Source organism: Hydractinia symbiolongicarpus, chromosome 9 (assembly GCF_029227915.1).
Source record: "Hydractinia symbiolongicarpus strain clone_291-10 chromosome 9, HSymV2.1, whole genome shotgun sequence".
Classification (NCBI taxonomy): domain Eukaryota; kingdom Metazoa; phylum Cnidaria; class Hydrozoa; order Anthoathecata; family Hydractiniidae; genus Hydractinia; species Hydractinia symbiolongicarpus.
Window position 1 is genome coordinate 21,842,635 of NC_079883.1, and position 18,724 is coordinate 21,861,358.

The 18,724-nt window shown below is 36.8% G+C and overlaps 3 protein-coding genes across 3 annotated transcripts; 1 reads left to right on the top strand and 2 right to left on the bottom strand.

The window, feature by feature from the left end:
• Positions 1-1,515: 1,515 nt before the first annotated feature.
• Positions 1,516-5,410, bottom strand: LOC130656667 (uncharacterized). The gene is made up of 5 exons (XM_057459568.1): positions 5,306-5,410; positions 5,138-5,170; positions 3,823-4,476; positions 3,058-3,458; positions 1,516-2,953 (listed from the first exon to the last, which is right to left on the bottom strand). Exons 3-5 carry the CDS (start codon positions 4,472-4,474, stop codon positions 1,646-1,648), a joined length of 2,361 nt encoding a protein of 786 aa, XP_057315551.1. The 5' UTR covers positions 4,475-4,476; positions 5,138-5,170; positions 5,306-5,410; the 3' UTR covers positions 1,516-1,645.
• Positions 5,411-5,582: 172 nt separating this feature from the next.
• On the top strand, positions 5,583-8,645 carry LOC130656666 (uncharacterized). The gene is made up of 4 exons (XM_057459567.1): positions 5,583-5,743; positions 5,830-6,467; positions 6,596-7,047; positions 7,164-8,645. The coding sequence occupies exons 2-4, from the start codon at positions 5,837-5,839 to the stop codon at positions 8,496-8,498; spliced, it is 2,418 nt and encodes an 805-aa protein (XP_057315550.1). The 5' UTR covers positions 5,583-5,743; positions 5,830-5,836; the 3' UTR covers positions 8,499-8,645.
• A 3,161-nt stretch (positions 8,646-11,806) lies between these two features.
• Positions 11,807-14,965, bottom strand: LOC130657145 (uncharacterized). Its single transcript, XM_057460110.1, has 4 exons — positions 14,811-14,965; positions 13,967-14,642; positions 13,424-13,881; positions 11,807-13,194 (listed from the first exon to the last, which is right to left on the bottom strand). The coding sequence occupies exons 2-4, from the start codon at positions 14,640-14,642 to the stop codon at positions 11,881-11,883; spliced, it is 2,448 nt and encodes an 815-aa protein (XP_057316093.1). The 5' UTR covers positions 14,811-14,965; the 3' UTR covers positions 11,807-11,880.
• Positions 14,966-18,724: the final 3,759 nt, after the last annotated feature.

Consider the following 18,724-nt stretch of genomic DNA (forward strand, 5'->3'; position numbering starts at 1 on the left):
TTAGCCAAAGATAGCTAAAGAGCTAAATATCCACAGCCCCAGCATAAAAAAAAATAATGTTGGCCAGGATAAGAAAACTGTATATCAAACTGATAAAAACATTAAAAGAATAGAATATCTCTATATTGTAATAGCCGTCTATTCTGTCTGTCTCTGCGCAAAATGGTACCGCAAGTAGCAAAACAAACGAAATGCGGTAAATAAAGGACGGGCGATCCTGTGAATTTATCCATGGGCCACCGGCTAGTCTATAAATCTATATAATAATATGGAGAGTGTGTATGTCTGTTTGTAAGTTGGTCTATTTAAGCCAATACTTGCCACAAGTTGGTCTATATAAGACAGTTCTTTCCACAAGTTTACACCATATCATCTCTCAACACAAAGCCAAATCCTTTTGTGCAGCTTGGAGTCTGTTTTACATGCGTATTTATAATACATTCTTTTTCTTCTCCTAAAGTCAGACTTTTGACACATTTTCGTTCGATTTCACTTTTACTCTAATACCATAGAACAGGTTTTTGAATAAGTTATTTTAAAAGGAACCTCTATGTACCGGACATCTCTCTGCATCGGGCAATATTTTTTGGGGTCTCGATGGTGTTCGCTTTAGAGAGCTTTCACTGTAAATAACATTTCCATGCAAACTTCCCGGGATATTCTATCTTCTGCGTAAGTTCGTTTACTTTGCACACTGGACTTCTCTTTATGACATGATCATTTTTATATCAGCCTTAATTAGTGCTACTCGGCAATTAATCACGGATTAGCAAACCCACTTAACAACGGATAGGGTTTAGTAAATATAACGCCTTCAAGCCGGTGTAGAGCATGACATACGCCTCGCATTTTTGGGATAACTAAACTTAGTTGTACATTAGAAATTATATTTCTTGTTTCCACCGAGATAATCAACTGCTAAGTCGCTGCGTATAACGAGAAAAATTAATTTATGTTGTCGACATATAAATAAATAATGTCCTAAATAGACCCCCTCTCCCTTTTCCCGATCCCTCTCCCCCGATCCCTCTTCCTAATCCCTCTCCTCAATCCTCTTTATTAAACAAAACAAGTTATTGAAAGGTCAACCTTTCTCCCCAATCCCTCTCTTCAATCCCTCTCCCCAATCCCTATTTATTAAACAAAACAAATGATTGAAAGGTCAATCCCTCTCCCCAATCCCTCTCTCCAATCCCTCTCCCCAATCCCTCTTTATTAAACAAAACAAGTTATTGAAAGGTCAACCTTTCTCCCCAATCCCTCTCTTCAATCCCTCTCCCCAATCCCTATTTATTAAACAAAACAAATGATTGAAAGGTCAATCCCTCTCCCCAATCCCTCTCTCCAATCCCTCTCCCCAATCCCTCTTTATTAAACAAAACAAATGATTGAAAGGTCAACCTATTTCCCCAATCCCTCTCCCCAATCCCTCTCCCCAATCCCTCTCCCCAATCCCTCTCCCCAATCCCTCTCCCCAATCCCTCTTTTTTAAACAAAACAAAAGTCAACAAGACGTTTTTAATGCGACTTAATTATTTTTACTATCTGTAAGGAATACAAATGGAGTTTACAAAGGTTACAAAGTGCTAAAAAAAGGTTTTTCAAAAAAATAATTCTGCGTGTATTAGTTGGTTCTTTTAGCTTTTCACTTGACCTCAATGAAAACATTTTCGTGTTTGTCCCAACATACTTTGTCGTCGGAAGCACCAGAATCGCAGGAACTCGCCCCAATCTTTTTCTTGCCGTCAACTGTTATCAGTTTGATTGTGAGAATATGGCGATGCTTCCCCGGTTCCGTTACTTTTTTTAATGAAGAAACTTCTCCATTGATCAAACTGTTACGTTCTTCGACTGTCAGTACGACCGCATGTCTATGTGCTGGAACTTTGTCCGATGTTGACTCTCCCGTGTTGTAAGTTGCTTTCTCTGAACTTTCTCCACTTGAAAAATGGACAGCGTCTTCGAATGCGTTCAGTTTCTTCCACACCGAGCTTCCTTCTCCGTTGATTGGCGCAATGGGATATCTTTGTCTGACCTGTTCATCCACACCATGTATTCTTGGCAAAACAATCCGTACACCTGAAGCCCTCAAACAAACCGGAGATGAGGTCTTTGGTGAAGTGAAATAAAACAATGTGTCGCCATTCTCCGGCGTAGAGCATGTGTTAGCTTCTCCACCAACAAAAAAAGAATTTGGGGTCAGGAAATGCCTGTCAGGGCATGCAGCATTGAAGGGGTCATTTTCGGTGCCGGTGCCTTGGACTTGACTGCAGTCCTCTTTGTAGTCTATTTCGTAAGGGTTCCACTCATGGAGAGGATTAAGGAATATAAACTCCAGTGGAATGGCGTACGAAACTTTGGCTTTTACTGTAACTTCCTTGCGATTTATTTTTGTTTCGCACTGTACTCCTGCAATTTCATCTTGATTGTTTGAAGCAATGTATAAACGATCAGCAAATCCGCGTTGCGCTTTATCAACACCCATTGCGTCTTCTTGGCCCAGTTTGTACGTTCGGTGATAGTAGGCCGTGTTTAATTTCTCTTTGTTTTTATTGGGATGAGCTGAAAAAATCTGAGAGTCAAAACCATCTGAAAAAATGCTTCCCCCGTAGTTCTCTTTACCTGGAATTTCTTCCATGATTTCATCCAGAATGGTATAAAATAATGGCACCTCCGTTCTTTTGCCAGTCACTGTTACTCCTTCAATATCAAACCTCGCAGATGGAGAGTGTTTGTAGGTTGTCCTACTTATACCAAGTCTTTTCTCAGTAACTGGATCATTCACCAGCTTTAAAAAGCTTTTTGGCAAACTACGCTGAAGTCGATGCGAAAGAATTCTGTAGTTCCATTGTGAATATACAGGTTTCTTATCAGCGAACCCCATAATTTTTCGGGGAAGATATTCCAGACGGTTATTGTGACCAGATAAGCCGGTAAACGATGAATAATGAATCTAAATAAGAAGCATTATTTCAAAGGTTTGTGAACCTGACAAAAACTTTTATTTTCTCTTACCTCTCCAACCTACCCCTAAAAGTCTTAACCATTGTTTCATACCTTTTCACGCATTTTTTCATCGTCAAGATTCTTTAACCACGCCCCTTCTAAATACGATATGATTGGTTTGAAGTAGTCTCTGTAATCTCGTTGTGAATGATCCTCATTTTGAAATGCTTTGAACCATTCCCTCATCTCATCTATTTGAGCTTTTACACCAGTTTTACTTAATACGGCGTTCGGAACAGTTGGAAAAGGTACAGCTTCTGTTTTGTGGAGCGTCCTATCCCCAGAGACTGCTTTTTTAAGATCGTAAGAATCTTTTCCAGCACGAAACTCGATTCCATTCAAAACAGCGACAAATTCGCTGATACCAACCTTGCTTCTCGTTGTCTCTCTGTTATGAATTCCCATAAATGATCTACCATTATGATCGTTGGAGTAATAGTTTTTCAGCCCACCTAAAAAAAGGAACTTGCAGTGGTTAGCCTCTGTAAATCTACCATAATTTTATGCTTTCCAACTTTGTTTCATATTGTGAAAATAAACCCTTTCCACGTCTCGTTTAAATCATTTTCACAACCTCAAATTGTTTTCTAAAGTCAATTTGATTAGTATTTTCCCCGCCAATCAATACTACGTTTTACAGTGATTAATTTACTTAATGAGAAACTTATGTGTTAATGTGCTTATGACCTTTCACGAAACATAGAAAAGTATCACGAAAATTTGGCTGGCAAAGTTGCTTAAGTTCTGAAAATAATCCAGAAAACATTTAAAATTATCTGTTTTACTTAAGTATTGTTTTACTAAAGTATCCCTTACCTTGCAATGATCTGACTTGCTTAATTCCTGAATTTCCATCAGAGCGAGCTTTCTCATACTCATTGAACTGTTGCAGTTGCACTTGTCGACTGAGGGTGTACAGGTCTTCAGCGATGCTATCGGTTGAACTGATCTTTTTGCCAACGGCCACCTGTAGATCTAATTCTAACCCTTTAAAATTTGCCACCAGTGTTCTTGATTTACTTCCTAGTAACTTAGCGTATGAATTGACGGACTTTGATATCGTTTGTTTCTTAGGTGAAACAGCTTTCGTTTCTGCTATGTAGTCTTGATTAGCGCTGGCTGCTTTGTTTCTAAAAATACTGTCAGCTTTTCCTGCAACGATTTTTTTAGCCTGGTCGAACGAACCAACAACATGCTTTAACACATCTCTTTTGACGTTTGCGCGATGTTTGTTCAAATCTGCTACTCGTTTCTTAATAGTACTGGTCAGACTTCTGTCGGTTTTCCCGATTATGTCGTTGAATCTTTTTTTTTCCGTAACAATATATTTCATCGCATTTTCCATAGCCCTAATTTTTCTCTGTAAGGTTGTAATCAAAGCATTTATATCCCGGATGTCTTGCTTGGTAACAGTTGCATCCAGCGAATTGATCAACACGTATACAGTGAGAAGCGCAAGTGCCTTCATGACTAAAACAGAAGTAACCAGAATGAGCATTCAAACCTGAGTTTAAGTTTTTATTGAATCAGTAAAGTTGACTATTCGTTAATTTTATTGAGTGCCAAAAACACTTTCCTTAACGCATCATGGCATTCTGCCTAGTACTTTAGTGGCTGCCTTTAAATTAGTAGAAAAGCTGCTAAAAGGTTGCTTATTAAAAAGTAAAAACAACTTGAAAGGCGATCAAAGTTCTAGCTTAAATTACTTATTCCAACTTCTTTTAGGTTTTTATATTGGGACGAAAGCTGAAACGGTCGCGATAGGAAAACCTAGAAAGCTCTAGAGATGAGGTTGTAAATTAATCTTATTCACCTAATAATGCCCAGACGAAATAATTATCTCAAGTTCGATAAAAAGAAGCTATTCAAAAAATTGCAAAACAAAAAAACAAAAAAAACAGGCAGTCAAACAACGCCAAAATTTAAGTATGTTTTGTAATCCTTTCCTTTAAAACGGCGTGGCAAAAAATAAAATATTATTGAAAACATTGGACCGGTCAAATATTGCTTAACGTTAAAAGTTTTGGGGATTTTAGTACCTATAAACTAGTTGTAAATGAAAAAATCAGTAAATAAATAAATTCGAGTATATTTTCCACATACTTTAAAATTGAGAAATTACAAGACTTACCGAATATGCTCGCGAAGAAAAACGCTTTCCAATCTGAAGAAATAAACAAATATTGCAATCAAAGCTGAAAAAATTAATAGCTATCGAACAAAACAACAACAAAAATTTTAAAACGTTGTGCGTCAAACGATATTAAAAAAAATGACAAGACCGCCTATCTAGCCATACCAATGTTAAATGCATTGGGCCTCCTTCTAATTAAGATTATTATTGATCCAATCGCTGCGCAACCAATCAAATTAACTCAAAACGTAGGAGGGAGCATAGAAAGATTAAATACTTTGCAGGCGTTCTTTTAAATCATGGACTTTGTACAGGACTCGTACCTAGTCCACTTTTGATGCTATTATGTGTCGCAACACTTTAAACAAAACCTCGCTTTTACACTAAATCACTTGGGGAGACATTGTTATAAATTTAATCTTTTTATAGAGTAGGCATTAGCATAAACGGACAATCGACATTGAAATACAGATATTAAGACCTCCCACGGTTTTCTTAACAATCGACTTTCAGGGAATCACCTTCGCAGTGCAAAAAGTCGTCTTTAAATGTTTATGATTTTTAAACTTAGACTATGTCAGATCTCGCAACGTTTTAGCCTTGGTAAGCCATTTATGTGTTTTATATTCGTTAAGATTATTTTTTTCTGTTTTTTCGTTCATATTTACTATTTATCTTATCATTAATAGAGGAACGATGGCTAAGCGGGTGTTTTTTGCGGTGCTGCTTTTGGCTGCAACGCTCCACGCAGACAAAGTTGCAGAATTCAAACAACTTTTAAACGCAGCCATTGGAGAAGCTACCGCAATGAATAAAAATGCGTTGGATTTCAAACAAGGTTTGTCCGCAGAAAGAAACAAATTTACAAGAACAGACAGAGTGTCAATGCTGAAACGGCCTAACTCGGATAAAAACGCACAAGTGAATGAGTATAACGCCTTAAAAGCAAAGTACGGGAGTGAGATAACGAAAAATAAGCTTGCCAACGAATTGGATGAGGTTATAAAAAAGTCGACAGGTGTAAAAATTGCTCAATTTGATCAGTTACTTCAAGATTTCAAAAACTTTTTGCAAGGTAAGAATAAGGGATTCGATGATCAACTGAAAGTGATTTCTGATAATTGGAAGAAAATACAAAAAATGGATGACTGGATAAGTAACATGGAAAAGAAAATGAAGGAAGAGACACTTGGCGATGACGACATAGCTAATTTGCGTGGAGAATTAAATTTGATCAGCCGACAAGTGCAACAGCAACAGTTCAACGAAGAAGAAAAAGTGAGATCAGACGGAAACTCTGGAATCAAACAAATACGTGCAAGACAAGGTACAAAATCGTTTTAATTCTCCTTCCTACTTTCTTGTTTTTACTCTTTTATGTTATTTTCTTATTTATCTACTTAATTCTACGTGTTATGTTTCTTGAAACTAACAAAATCTTATTTTTTATGATAGCTGGATCTAAGAATTATCACTCAAACACGCACAGCGGAAGAAGGTTTGCAGCGATTCACGACCATGCAAACAATATCCGAACGGTTGGTATGGGAGAATTTATCGCTGTCCTTAACGGCGTCGAGTTCCGTACTCGTCATAACGACTATCGCCTGAAAAAACCCGTCAGCACAAGTGAATTTGATAAAGTTGAAGATATCGAGTTTCCTGACGTTCCACCTGAAGTATTGCAGTATACCAGCGTCGACGACCAGGTAAAAGAAATGAGGGAATGGTTTAAGGCTTTCCACGAGCAGAATTTTAAAGTCCGTGATTATCGAAAATACTTCAAGCCAGTTCTCTGTTACTTGGAAGGTGCGTGGACGACGAAGGAAGGGGATAATATTGAAGAGCCCTTTAAAAGTGATCGTCATCATATCGATGCCAATGGGTGGTTTGACTTACAGGAAAAGGTATTCTAAACATTGCATTCAAAGCTTTGACACAACCATTGTTGGATGTTTCTCGTAGTAACATCAGTACATTCTCCTTGGTACATTGCAAATTTATGTTACTTTTTCTTACATAGATACACTTTACATCGTATTCTGGAACCAAAAGCACATTGGAAAACTTGGCGCATCTTCCCACCTCCATCATGGAGTTTACTTCAGAAGGCAAACCTGTGTTTGCACAGTGGAACTACCGAATTTTGTGCCATCCCCTTAAAAAAGACTTACCAACGAATCTTCTCAAACTGGTGCCAGATGCATCCAGTCAACGTATGACAGGAAAAAATGAAACCGAATATTTAATGTCTCGTGCGGCCAGATTTGACATCGAAGGTATCACAATTGATAAAAGGAGATCTAATTCACCAATGAACTACAACCTGCTAGATTCTTTAATGGAAGAGATACCAGGGAAGAACAACTACGGTGCGAAGATAACAGACTCGGGCTTTGATGCAGCAATCTTATCAGCTCGGCCGAAAATGAAGGGTAAACCGCTGAATGGTGCTTATTATCATCGTCCGTATCAACTGGGTCAAAAAGATGCTATGGGAATCGATACAGCTGCAAGAGGTTACGCCGATCGATTTTATGTCGCGTTAACCGACCAAAAACGCATATCTGGCCCATCATATAAGAAGGTCATCAAGGCAAAAGATGGTACCAAAACAACGAAGACGGTTAAAGTTAGAGCATCGTACGCCATTCCAGTGGAGATAATTTACTTAACACCACTTTCCAAATGGAACCCATACAAAATTCATCACGAAGAAGACGTAAATGAAGTCAAAGGGAAAGGCACAAAGGACAATGCGTACGGAAATACTACACCAAAACTGTTTTTCCGAACGCCACAAAAGTTCTTCAAAGACACGAAGGGTGAAGTTGATCCTGCCGATACCGCGAAAGCCGGAGGAGTGTATATGTTACCGAAAGGTAGTAACACTCCTGTCGCGGTACATGCTTCTGGAACGCGCATTCTATTTCCTGAAATTGATGGCATTAAAGGGCGTATTCGTCAGCGATATCCAATAATGCCCGTATATGGCGAAGGTAATTCCGTTTGGAAAAAATTAAACGCTTTAGAAGACACGGTTGACTTTCAAAGCATTATTACCTCCAACATCAAGTACTTCTCCACGGGTGTTTCGCATCATTCAACTACTACGCTACATACCCACATTCTTAAAATAACCAAAGGAGATCTGCAGGAGTTAGAAACAGGAAAGGTCAAAGAGATTGAAGCCTACACAGAAAGATCTAATGGTCATGTACATAAAGTCAAATTAGGCTTAAAAGATGGCGCGCTGATTGTGGTTGGATGTGACAGTACAACGTCGAGGAATGATATGTCTGATATCGTTTGCTGGGATAATCATTCGAACACACTACAAACAAGTTCGGATGAATAAGACAATGATTGTCTCTATTGCTCCCTAAAACTACTGTTTGTCAATGAAGCACAATAACTACACTGTAACTATCTATAAAAATTGATTTTTGCACTTCTGTAACTTGATTATTTCTATTGAAGAATAACTTTGCTACAGTAATGTCTAGCTTCTTGGTGTTGTGATCGATTTTGTATATACCACCAATTTTGTCCCCGGATAAGGTAGTATCAAACATCTTGCCCTTTTCGGCATTAAGGAACCTAACTAGAAACACAGGTAACAATCGCTATCCTAAAACGTGTTTGCAGCAATTTTTTTTGTGAGCAACGCTTTAAAAGCAACACATCAAAAGAAGACGCGAAAGTTGGCGTGGATTTGTTGTTTCTACAATAACAAACCGTGGATGAGTATGACTTCCTCTACAAAAGACATTTTTAAAATTCCTTATGCTGAAAGTTAACACGTTTTCCCGCCAAAAAATTAAACATTTGCAACTGCTGCTGCTGCCGTGATACAATGCTAGTAAATTGGTCACCTTCGCCTGTCCGAAATTAATGCCTGTTAAACATGGAGGTATCTAGTTCTACCTACATGTTGTTAAACCAGTGACTTATTCTATTATTACTTTGTTAAGATTCGCTGCCTAGTGATATCAGCTGTATACGAGAAACCCAGGGTTAAGGATGGAGCGTCAGAGGGTGTTCCGTCATCAGTCGGTTAGCGCCCGATATTTTCACCGATATTATTCCGGGTTTTTTTGTATGGAATTGAATTTCGGTGCGCTACTTTGGCACTATTTTATCTATTCTTTTCGCGAGTCCAAAACAACAATACTCTCTGGATTAGGGAGATCATATTCACTCACTCAAACATGTATGTTTGAGATGAGTATCTCCATCAGTCGTTACACAGGGATGAGTTCTCGACGGTGGTGACTAGTTTGTATCGGCCGAAGTAACACATTAGAGAAGGTCTACGCGCGTAAAATGTTATTGATTGACATATTAACTCTTCTATTTAAACGAATTGTGGCGGTCGTCCTGGTATGTCACCGTACTAGTTAATAAGAACAAGTCATATATTTCTAAAAATGTATGGTTTTCTGCTTAAAATTCTGCTTAAAAGGAAGCCATATTTACAAGCAAACGACATAATTTTTTAACTTTTGACCCTGCGTTAGGAGTAGCGAAGCATATAAAAAAGTGTTTAGAAGCAGAGATGTATTAAATCTTAGAGCTTTAGTTCTGATCCCGTGGTATGTTATTACTAATTTTTAACTTAGCCTAGAAGACTCAGAAATTTGAAAAAGTTTTAGTATTGGGCAAGGTTTACTAATCAGATATTGAGGTAAGTGATAAAAAGCTTAAATAGGTTTTACCCTAGAGCACTTTTGCATCAATACTGAAAACGCGGGGTCCAAAGTTCAACTGACTTTATTGGCGTAAAAATACATAATGGCTACCGCAATTGGAAGGTGGTATATTCTAACTTGACACCCAGCAACAAAATACTTAAGTAGGCGTTCTAAAATAGCAAGCTTATGAAGAATTTATCAAAACATGGTATTAAAAAAAGAGTAGGTAGACAATTTCGCAAGACCATACAAATTACATTTATACTTTCATGAGAATAAGACATCAAACGAGATATTTATGATCCAATTCTCTTTGTTATTGACTCACAACATAAGATTTTAATAACGTGTCCTTATTACTCCGCGCCTCCCACAACAAACTGCATTAAAAGACATAGTTAAAGTGTTGAAGCAATTATTAGACGTATCTTAAGTTATTTAACTGAAACGTTAGAAACGAAGTTAGAGATGTTGCAAACAAGGCTATCCTTTTGTTTTTATTCAGAAGACCGTTTTTTAAAAAGAGAGTCTAGAAAAGATGTTGCAATGCGTATTAAAAACACTTCCTTTCCCGACAATGACTAGCTACGTGCTATGCACCGCTAATAATGCGATGGCATGTTCTTAGGGATTTCTAAATAACAATATAAATCCGGCTTAATTTTATTTATCTGGCTCAATGAAGTCAGTTAGATTAAGCGAAAATAGAAAGAATGTCTATTGAGTAATATTTTGAAAGTACCACTTAATACGTGCGAGTAATACACAATGAAACCTGTTCATAGAGAACATGTCATGCAGACACCGGTACGTAGTGCAGATTCTTCATGGTTGTTCATATGTACTTGTACAACTGTGTACTTCTATTTTTACAAAAACAAACAGGGTTGAATGAAATTTCAATGAAAACAATGAAATTTTATAGTACAGAATTGGTTTTGAATGATCTAAATATGCAAGTCATTGCCCTGTCCCCTTTTAAGATTTTGCTTCCTATTGGTTTTACTTTGGTTACGTACAAGGACGAAATGACCTTTAGGATAGAATAAGAAATTATTCTAAGTAGTAGAAGTTGATGGAATATATCCACCTAGTTGCAACCTTTTTACATTCGCAGACCAATTTGTCACGTTTAATGACCTTTTATATATTCATAGATCACAAATTCGGACAATGTTCATTTAGAAATTTATTTTACTGATAAGGATCCAAAAATTTTTGTGCGTACACACAAATACATAGAATCCTGATCTAAAGTATTAGCAGATCTTCTCACATCTTGTAGTCAGAAAAATACAAGCACTTTTAGGGCTTATGTGAAGCTTATTTAAAGACAGTTGTAAAGTATGTTTCTTCTCTTTCAATTCCAATAAGTCGCGCTTTCTGACACGCGTGCAAATCAAAATAATTCACGTCGTCAACTATGAGAGGTCGATACTCAAAAAATGAGCACTATTTAAAAGGTTTAAATCTCACAAAGTAACAAGATCCTTAGCCCACTGTGAACATTGCCAAGTTAACAAACTTGACAAACTTTATTGTAACCATTTCAAATCCTCTAAGAAGATTGACAAAGTCAGCAATAAACATTATGCACTGTGAACATTGCCATGTCCTTTGTGAGCATTGACAAGCTTAAAATGCGTGAATCTTACTTACTTTAATTACTTTTAGTGACGAATTTCGAAATTTACGGGTTTGTCCTTATTTTGAGAGACAAAAAAGCCTGGAGATAATGTGACCATAACAACAATGTGACCATTGCTACAAACTTCGAATTTAGAGGCACCAGACAGAAAAAGGAGAAAATGGTAAAAGGATTTGAAAACTGAATTAATTTAAATTTAATAAAATTTAAGAAGTAAAAAGATACAGAAAATATTTTGAACACCAAAATACCACTAAACATGGTCGCATACAAAATTTTTGTTATGTTATTCGAAAATCTTTGTTTTGAGACATGGAAAAACAGTTTTTATGTGCAACTATGATATATTGTGTCAAAAGAGGTTACAAGTTTAATGAAATATAAACAACTCTCCCATCTTATCTTGCGAGTGTGTTGGTGTGATTGTCGAAGCAAACTTCATCAGCATCCGTGTTTTCTGAATCAGCCGAGTCGCACTTCTTGATAAAAACCACTTTCCCCCCTTCACCATTTTTTACACCAATGGTCAATTCGTGTGTATGCCCATTAGCTTGTTCTGCAGTGATCTTAAGGCTTTGGATATCGCCATCAATCAATTTCTCGTAATCTTCCCTTGAAATTTCAACGATGTGTTGATGTCCAGTTGTGTGTTCGCTGTGTGATAAACCTGTACTGAAGTACAAATTCTCGTTTTGAATGGGGTTGTGTATGCTCAACATATCTTCAATCGAATTCAGCTTCTTCCAAACAGAACTTCCTTCTCCAAACACGGGCATGATTGGATATCGTTGTCGAATTTTTGCATCGATACCTTTGATAGTTGGAAAAAAGATTCGTGTACCAGATGCATGGGCTATGTGGTTTTTGCCATCACTAGATTGAACGACTACACCCTTAGTTTTGGATGTATCTGCAGGATCAATGTCGGTTTGCTCTCCTGAGAAGAACAGGTCCGGTGTCATGTAGTAATTGCGACTGTCAATTACTTTAAAAGGGTCATTTTTCGATCCAGTTCCATTAAGTTTTCCATATGGAATATTGTAAGGATTCCAGGAGTGTAAAGGTGTGAGGTAGATGATCTCAACAGGAATAGCATAAGAAACTTTTGTATGAATCGTTTTTGGTTTCCCGTCTACTGTTGCGGTGTAAGACATATGTGCTACACGTTCTTGCGTGGTGTGCGCCATATACAGTCTATCAGAGAACCCTCTCTGTCCTTCGTACACTCGCTCTCCATTTGAATCGTACTGAACAAATGCGCGACTGTAATAAGCCGCGTTTAATTTTTCATTTTTCTTGGGATTAGCTGAACGCAAGACGTGATCAGGGGCGTTGAAAGCAGATGCTTCGATGTGAGAACCATAATTATCTTTTCCTGGTACTTTTTCCATGATTTCATCCAAAAATGAATATCGTAAAGGTCCGTCCTTTCTCTTCCCCTTTGAATTGATTATTCCTTCAAGTTCAAACTTGGCAGCTCGGGATTTTGCATAGCTGTCAGTATTTATTTTTCTGCGTTGTTGGGCTGCCGGGTCAGGAACAAGTTTTAAGAATTTCGTTGGCACGTCCACGTCAATAGGATGACACATCAGTCGATAGTTCCATTGTGCAAGTACAGGTTTCCGGTCCTCTGTAAATCGTATAATTTTTGTTGGAAGATGAGCCAAGTTCTCCAATAAACTTTTAGAACCAGTGTAGGAGGTGAAACGAACCTGCAAGGAAATGTTTAAGTTGCATGTATAATCACTGAAAAGAAAAGGTTTAGAGAAACTTAGTTTTTAGTATTTCAAATATTAAAAAAAAGTATTGTTATTTTTTTGTGTTTTAATTTCGAATTTTGGTATACAAAATTAAGACGAAGATTGACAATTTCACAATGCCGAAATATTAAAATGCAGGGTCTACAACTTAATTTGGTCTAACAATAAATCAACTTCTTACTTTTTCTTGAAGATCTAGCCAGGATGATGCATCAATATGATGTCGATCACTTTCGAAGGGTTCGTCGATCTTATCACCAGCACCTCCCAACGTCCACGCTCCTTCGAGGTATACAAGAAGAGGTTTAAAATATTTCCTATAATCTCGAACAGAGTAATCCTGTTCATGAAATGCCTTAAACCATTCTCTCATCTCGGCTGCTTGTTTTTCTACACTTCCCGCGGCTTTTACTGCTGGTGGTACGTCAGGAAATTTGACGTCTTCCGTAGCATGGTATTTTTTGTTGTTGGTCACAGCTTGTTTTAGCCGATAGTCGTTATGACGTGTGCGAAATTCAACGCCGTTTAGAACTCCGATAAATTCTCCCATACCAACCGTTCTAATGTTATTCGAATGCTCGTGAATAGAGCTAAATGTGCGTCCTGTGTGTGTGTTTGAATAATAGTTTTTAGCTCCCGCTAAATAAAATAACAATTATTTGAAATAGTGAATATGGTTTAGCTATAGCAAACAATTTCTAACAACATGAAGAAAAAAGCTTACTTTGAATCGCTCTGATTTGTTTGATGCCAGAATTTCCATCACTTCGTTGTTTTTCTTCTTCGTGAAAGCTGTCCCCTTGAATTTGCTGGGTCAACAAGTAAAAATCGTTTTGTAGCTCGTTAATCTTTTCTAATCTAGCTTTTTTCTCCTGTTCGTTCATATCGCCGGACAATGCATCAAAAACTGTTTGCAAGTCTTTCTGTACAGCTTCAAAATCTTTTGCCTTTTTTTCAATGTTTTCTTTATTTTTTTTCAATTTATCATTAAGCCACTTGGATCTCTTCTCATAGTTCTCTTTGAACTTATTCATAGCATTCACTAGGTTCGATAACTTTGAGTATTTTTCGTCAGCCACTTTATTTGTTGCATAGTCTTTCAGACTGTCTTTGGCAACACTGATTTTACTTTCGACTTCTTTCTTTAATTCTTCCCGAAACTTTTCATTGCTGTCGACCATAACTTTCAGGTTTTCATCTAAGTCGCTTTTTAATTGTGTTAACGCAGTCCCAAGAGCTGCATCTTCTTTTGCGCTCTTTAAGGCTACAGCAAGCTTCTTTATCTGTTCTTGCATACTCTGAACTTGGGTTTTTTTTGCATCTAATTGCTCTTCATAGGTCAAGCAAGTTATTTGCGTTACGCAAACAAGCCAGGAACATGCATACAGGATAGCCCACATCTTTGTAAAAAAATATTCACAGATATTTATTTGGAGAAAAAACATGAAATCAAATATATACAAAAAAACGTTATTAATGTGCTTAAATAAATATTAAATCCATCCTAATAATTCCTAATTTCGCATAACTGTCATGTACAGTTTTCTTGCTAGAAAAAAAAAGTTTACCTTGGAAATGGATGTGTCTTTCCACCTCACGACGTTTTATTGACCTGCAAGAATTTTCTCAATATGTCGTTGATGAAAAAGTCATTAAGTTTAAAGGTGATATCCCCCTTTTACTGCGTAATCTCGTGCAGCGTATACCCTAATCAATTAGTTAGGACACAATGCTGTTACATGTTAATGACTCGTAGGCTGGGAAAAATTCAGTATCACTTAACTTAATAATAGAAAGAAATCCGACAGCATAAAAGACGATTACGCGCAGTATAATCGAGTTCAATGGAGCGCGCAATGTTTAGTGCCCAGTGCCCCTTGATTACTCCCTTTCACATCTGAAGTAATAATGAAAATATAATAGACATGATATACTAATGAGAAGGCATTAATAAGAAATTCAACTGTAGGATTAGTAACTTTTGCTTCCACGCACGTACGTAATACGTTCTTAGTAGATGTCTAGTATTTTGTATTGTCGGAAATGTGTAGGATTGAGATAAGATATAGTTAGCTAAAAAATTAATCCCTACTTTGTGTACATTCTTTAGCATAAGAAGCTGTGTGCATGAGATTGGTAAAACGTGATGTAAAATAAACAGACCGTGGGAACGCGTTCTCGAGGTTTTGCAAAACGAGAGAGGAATATTTTTACTAAAAAAGAATATGCACTATTATAAAAAAATGTGTTATATGGCTTCTGTTTAGCTAAAACGTGAAAGGAACCACACGTTACAGACTGCAACAAAGTATTTATTGTTTGCTTAGTCTTTCTAAGAATAAATGCAGTTAGGTAGCTACAACTTTGACAGCTTTATAAGTTCGTGTTAAAGTCTTACACAATTCTCTGGGCGTGACACTTGTAGCAAAACTTTTGCAAGTAAACATTACACATTATTTTAATGTTTATCTTCGAATTCTTGGCATTTAATCTAAAATAACTTAATCTATTAACTTTATATAACTTTTATATATGCGATACAAGTATAGTAAATCAAACTAGCTAGTATTTGCACCTATCAATGGCACCCTCTGGCTATTTTGTGATGTCCAGTCACATGTACCGCGTAGAATCAATCTTCAAAGTGATTAAATCACCTTTATAACTATCACGTTCTAAAGGGCTGAAGCATGTAACACCCTGTCTAGGTCAGTTGAAGTAGTGTTATTGAAAATCAAAGTGTCTTGGATTAATGTTTCAAAATTTATCTTTCGTTCGGAGACATGCTCAGAAATTGGATGATTTCCACAGAGGAATTACTAACCCTCCTTTAGCTTCTTTTAGAAATACAATTTACAGGAGACACTAGGTAGTTGTATTCATGCACCCAGGGACAACAAAATGAATCTGCGCCTAAAGAACAAATAAATTTCGAATAAAATCTATCATTTTTCTTACTTTGAAAAGTAGCAAAACAATCAATTGTAAAAGGTCCCCATTTTGCATTTACTAGCTGGGAACATTCTGGACTAGTCACCCAATCATCGTAATCTATCATTCTCGAGATTTTACCAGCGTTTTCATTAAGGAATTTGGGTATCCAGTTGTTTATATAATTGATATCATACACTCTTAATAGTTCAAATATCTTTTAATGGAATACTTTTGTAATTCATTTTCCACTCCCAGATGAAAATATTTTGAAAGCTAAATAATTATCAGTAAACCATAACACAGGCTTGTACTGAAGTTGTTCTTTAAATGACTCTAACTCCAACTCTATAGGTTCATTTCTCGCTATTGCTCCTAATGCTACATCGCTAGCGTCAGAAAATATATTAAAATTAATGGTTTTCTTATCTAAACACCAGCAATTAAGCAATCAAGAATTATCTCTAAAAAACGTAAGCTCCTTAAGTGCATCTGGGAAATTGAATATATTGAAGATAGCATTCCACGAGGTCCTGTTTTCTATGATTCGGTGGATTTCTCTTGTCATTAAGCACATAATGTCACCCAAAACAATTTTTGTAGAAACAATATTAGATAATTTTCTTGCAAATATGTGCGGGTGTGTGATTGCGTTCGAGATACTTTCAAATAAAGAAGAAACTCTTTTTTCACACACTTGGACAATGTTTGTATTACAATTTAGGGTGAGTCCCAGCCATGTTAAATGTATGGCAGGTTCCCAACACGACCTTTCTTCGTTAACTACAATTACTGTCTTTTACAGCGTGGCTCTCACTAAACAAGCACTTTTACGATACTCAGAATAAGAAGACTCTGTCCAAGCGCCGTTGTTTAAGTAAACGCTAATTTTAACACCCCTGTCTTACCAAAATGAAAGTAAAAGACGAAATAACTTCTTAAAGATATAGGGAACTGTTATGAAGCCAAACGGTAAAACTATCAATTTTCCACGAAAAAGTATGTCTGATGTTCTACGTAAATATCTAGATGATGATAACCTTTTTTAAAGTCAAATATATGTTTAAAATTTTCTTTCTAAATAAATTCTTTGAATGACTGCCAGTCATCAAACTGTAGCCCTTTCTAAGCTGTGTATTAACATATCTTAGGTACAAAATAAGTCGTTTTTTCTCGTGGAATTATAGTTAACAGAAAGAGGATTTACAACTTTCGGTGCAGTTGAAGTTTCTAGTACAGAACCTGATTCTAAAAAAAGCTGTAACTTCTTCAGTGACAAAATGTTCCTCATGCAGGTATGATTTGTTATTTGAAAATTAAGCCCTAACTGGATATTTCAAAAATGGGAGATTATACCCAAGTTTAACGCTTTTTAAAATATTCTTAATAACCCCTACTTCTTCCCAAAAATCTAACACAATTTCTATCATTACTTTTTTTGGATTGTTGACTGGTTGTTGGTGACTGGGCAATTTGTCCTCCAGTTTTCCTGTTGTACACACGCAAGACATACATCTGTAGGATTCGGTCCTCTTGTCGACCTGTACAGGCTTGCCAAAGGTCTTGGCATGGTGGATAATGGATACCTCGACTGGTAACTGTTGGGACTGTCTAGATTTGTGACATGAAAAGCCTGTTTGTTGCTGTGACGCAAGAAAGGACTGTTGGTATGATGAGGAATTAAGACGAAATGAATTGCGAAATGATTTCGGCTAATGGTTCTTTTCCTTTTTCAAAGCTTTTCTTTCAGCAGCATTTATCTTCTTATCGTATCTAAATCGCTTGCTAATTCGTCTGAGACATACTCAGATACGGTGTTCCATCCCGCAGGCGACCTATCAGCAATTCTGATGAGTTTGTTGCTGTTGTTGATCTTCTGATTTAGATCGACCATTTGTCTTAGTAGCTTGATCTTCCTGCCCTCTTCAATGTATAACATCATGGATTTCTTGCAGAACATCAGCGTTGTAATCAAATTGTTTGATATTACTTTATAACTTGAACGAAACCTCTAATTGCAGTTTCTTGTTTGCTTTTTCTTCACTGGCCATTTCTCATTTCAGATTGGAAAATTTGGCATCGTGCATACGTGCGCATCAGTCGGAAGGCTTTGTCAGTTTAAGCTATGAAATTTGTAGTTTGTTGTTTGGCCATGACCGACTGCAAAAACTAACTAACGACGTGTTATATTTCTCCTGCTTATCCTGCCCTCTTATTTTCTTTGGCATGTGGCAAAGCAAAGTGGACTTTAACTGTATCTTGACATACCGGTTATACGCCTTTAATAAATTCATAAATCTGTGTGCTGCTGCTTGTGCCAGACAGGTAATACTGCTATGTTATTGTATAAAAGGAAAAAATTCCTATTTCCTTTTTAAATTACCAGTCCCTTATTTAGACGGTTCCACGTAATATCCAATCCAATAGTGAACATGCAGCGTTTTAATGCATCGATAAAATTCTTTGAAGCCTGTGTAATACCTAGTAAAGTTATTCGTTTGAAAGAAAATTTTACTTTCTGTTCTTTGGAGAGACAGACCTGCACAGATTA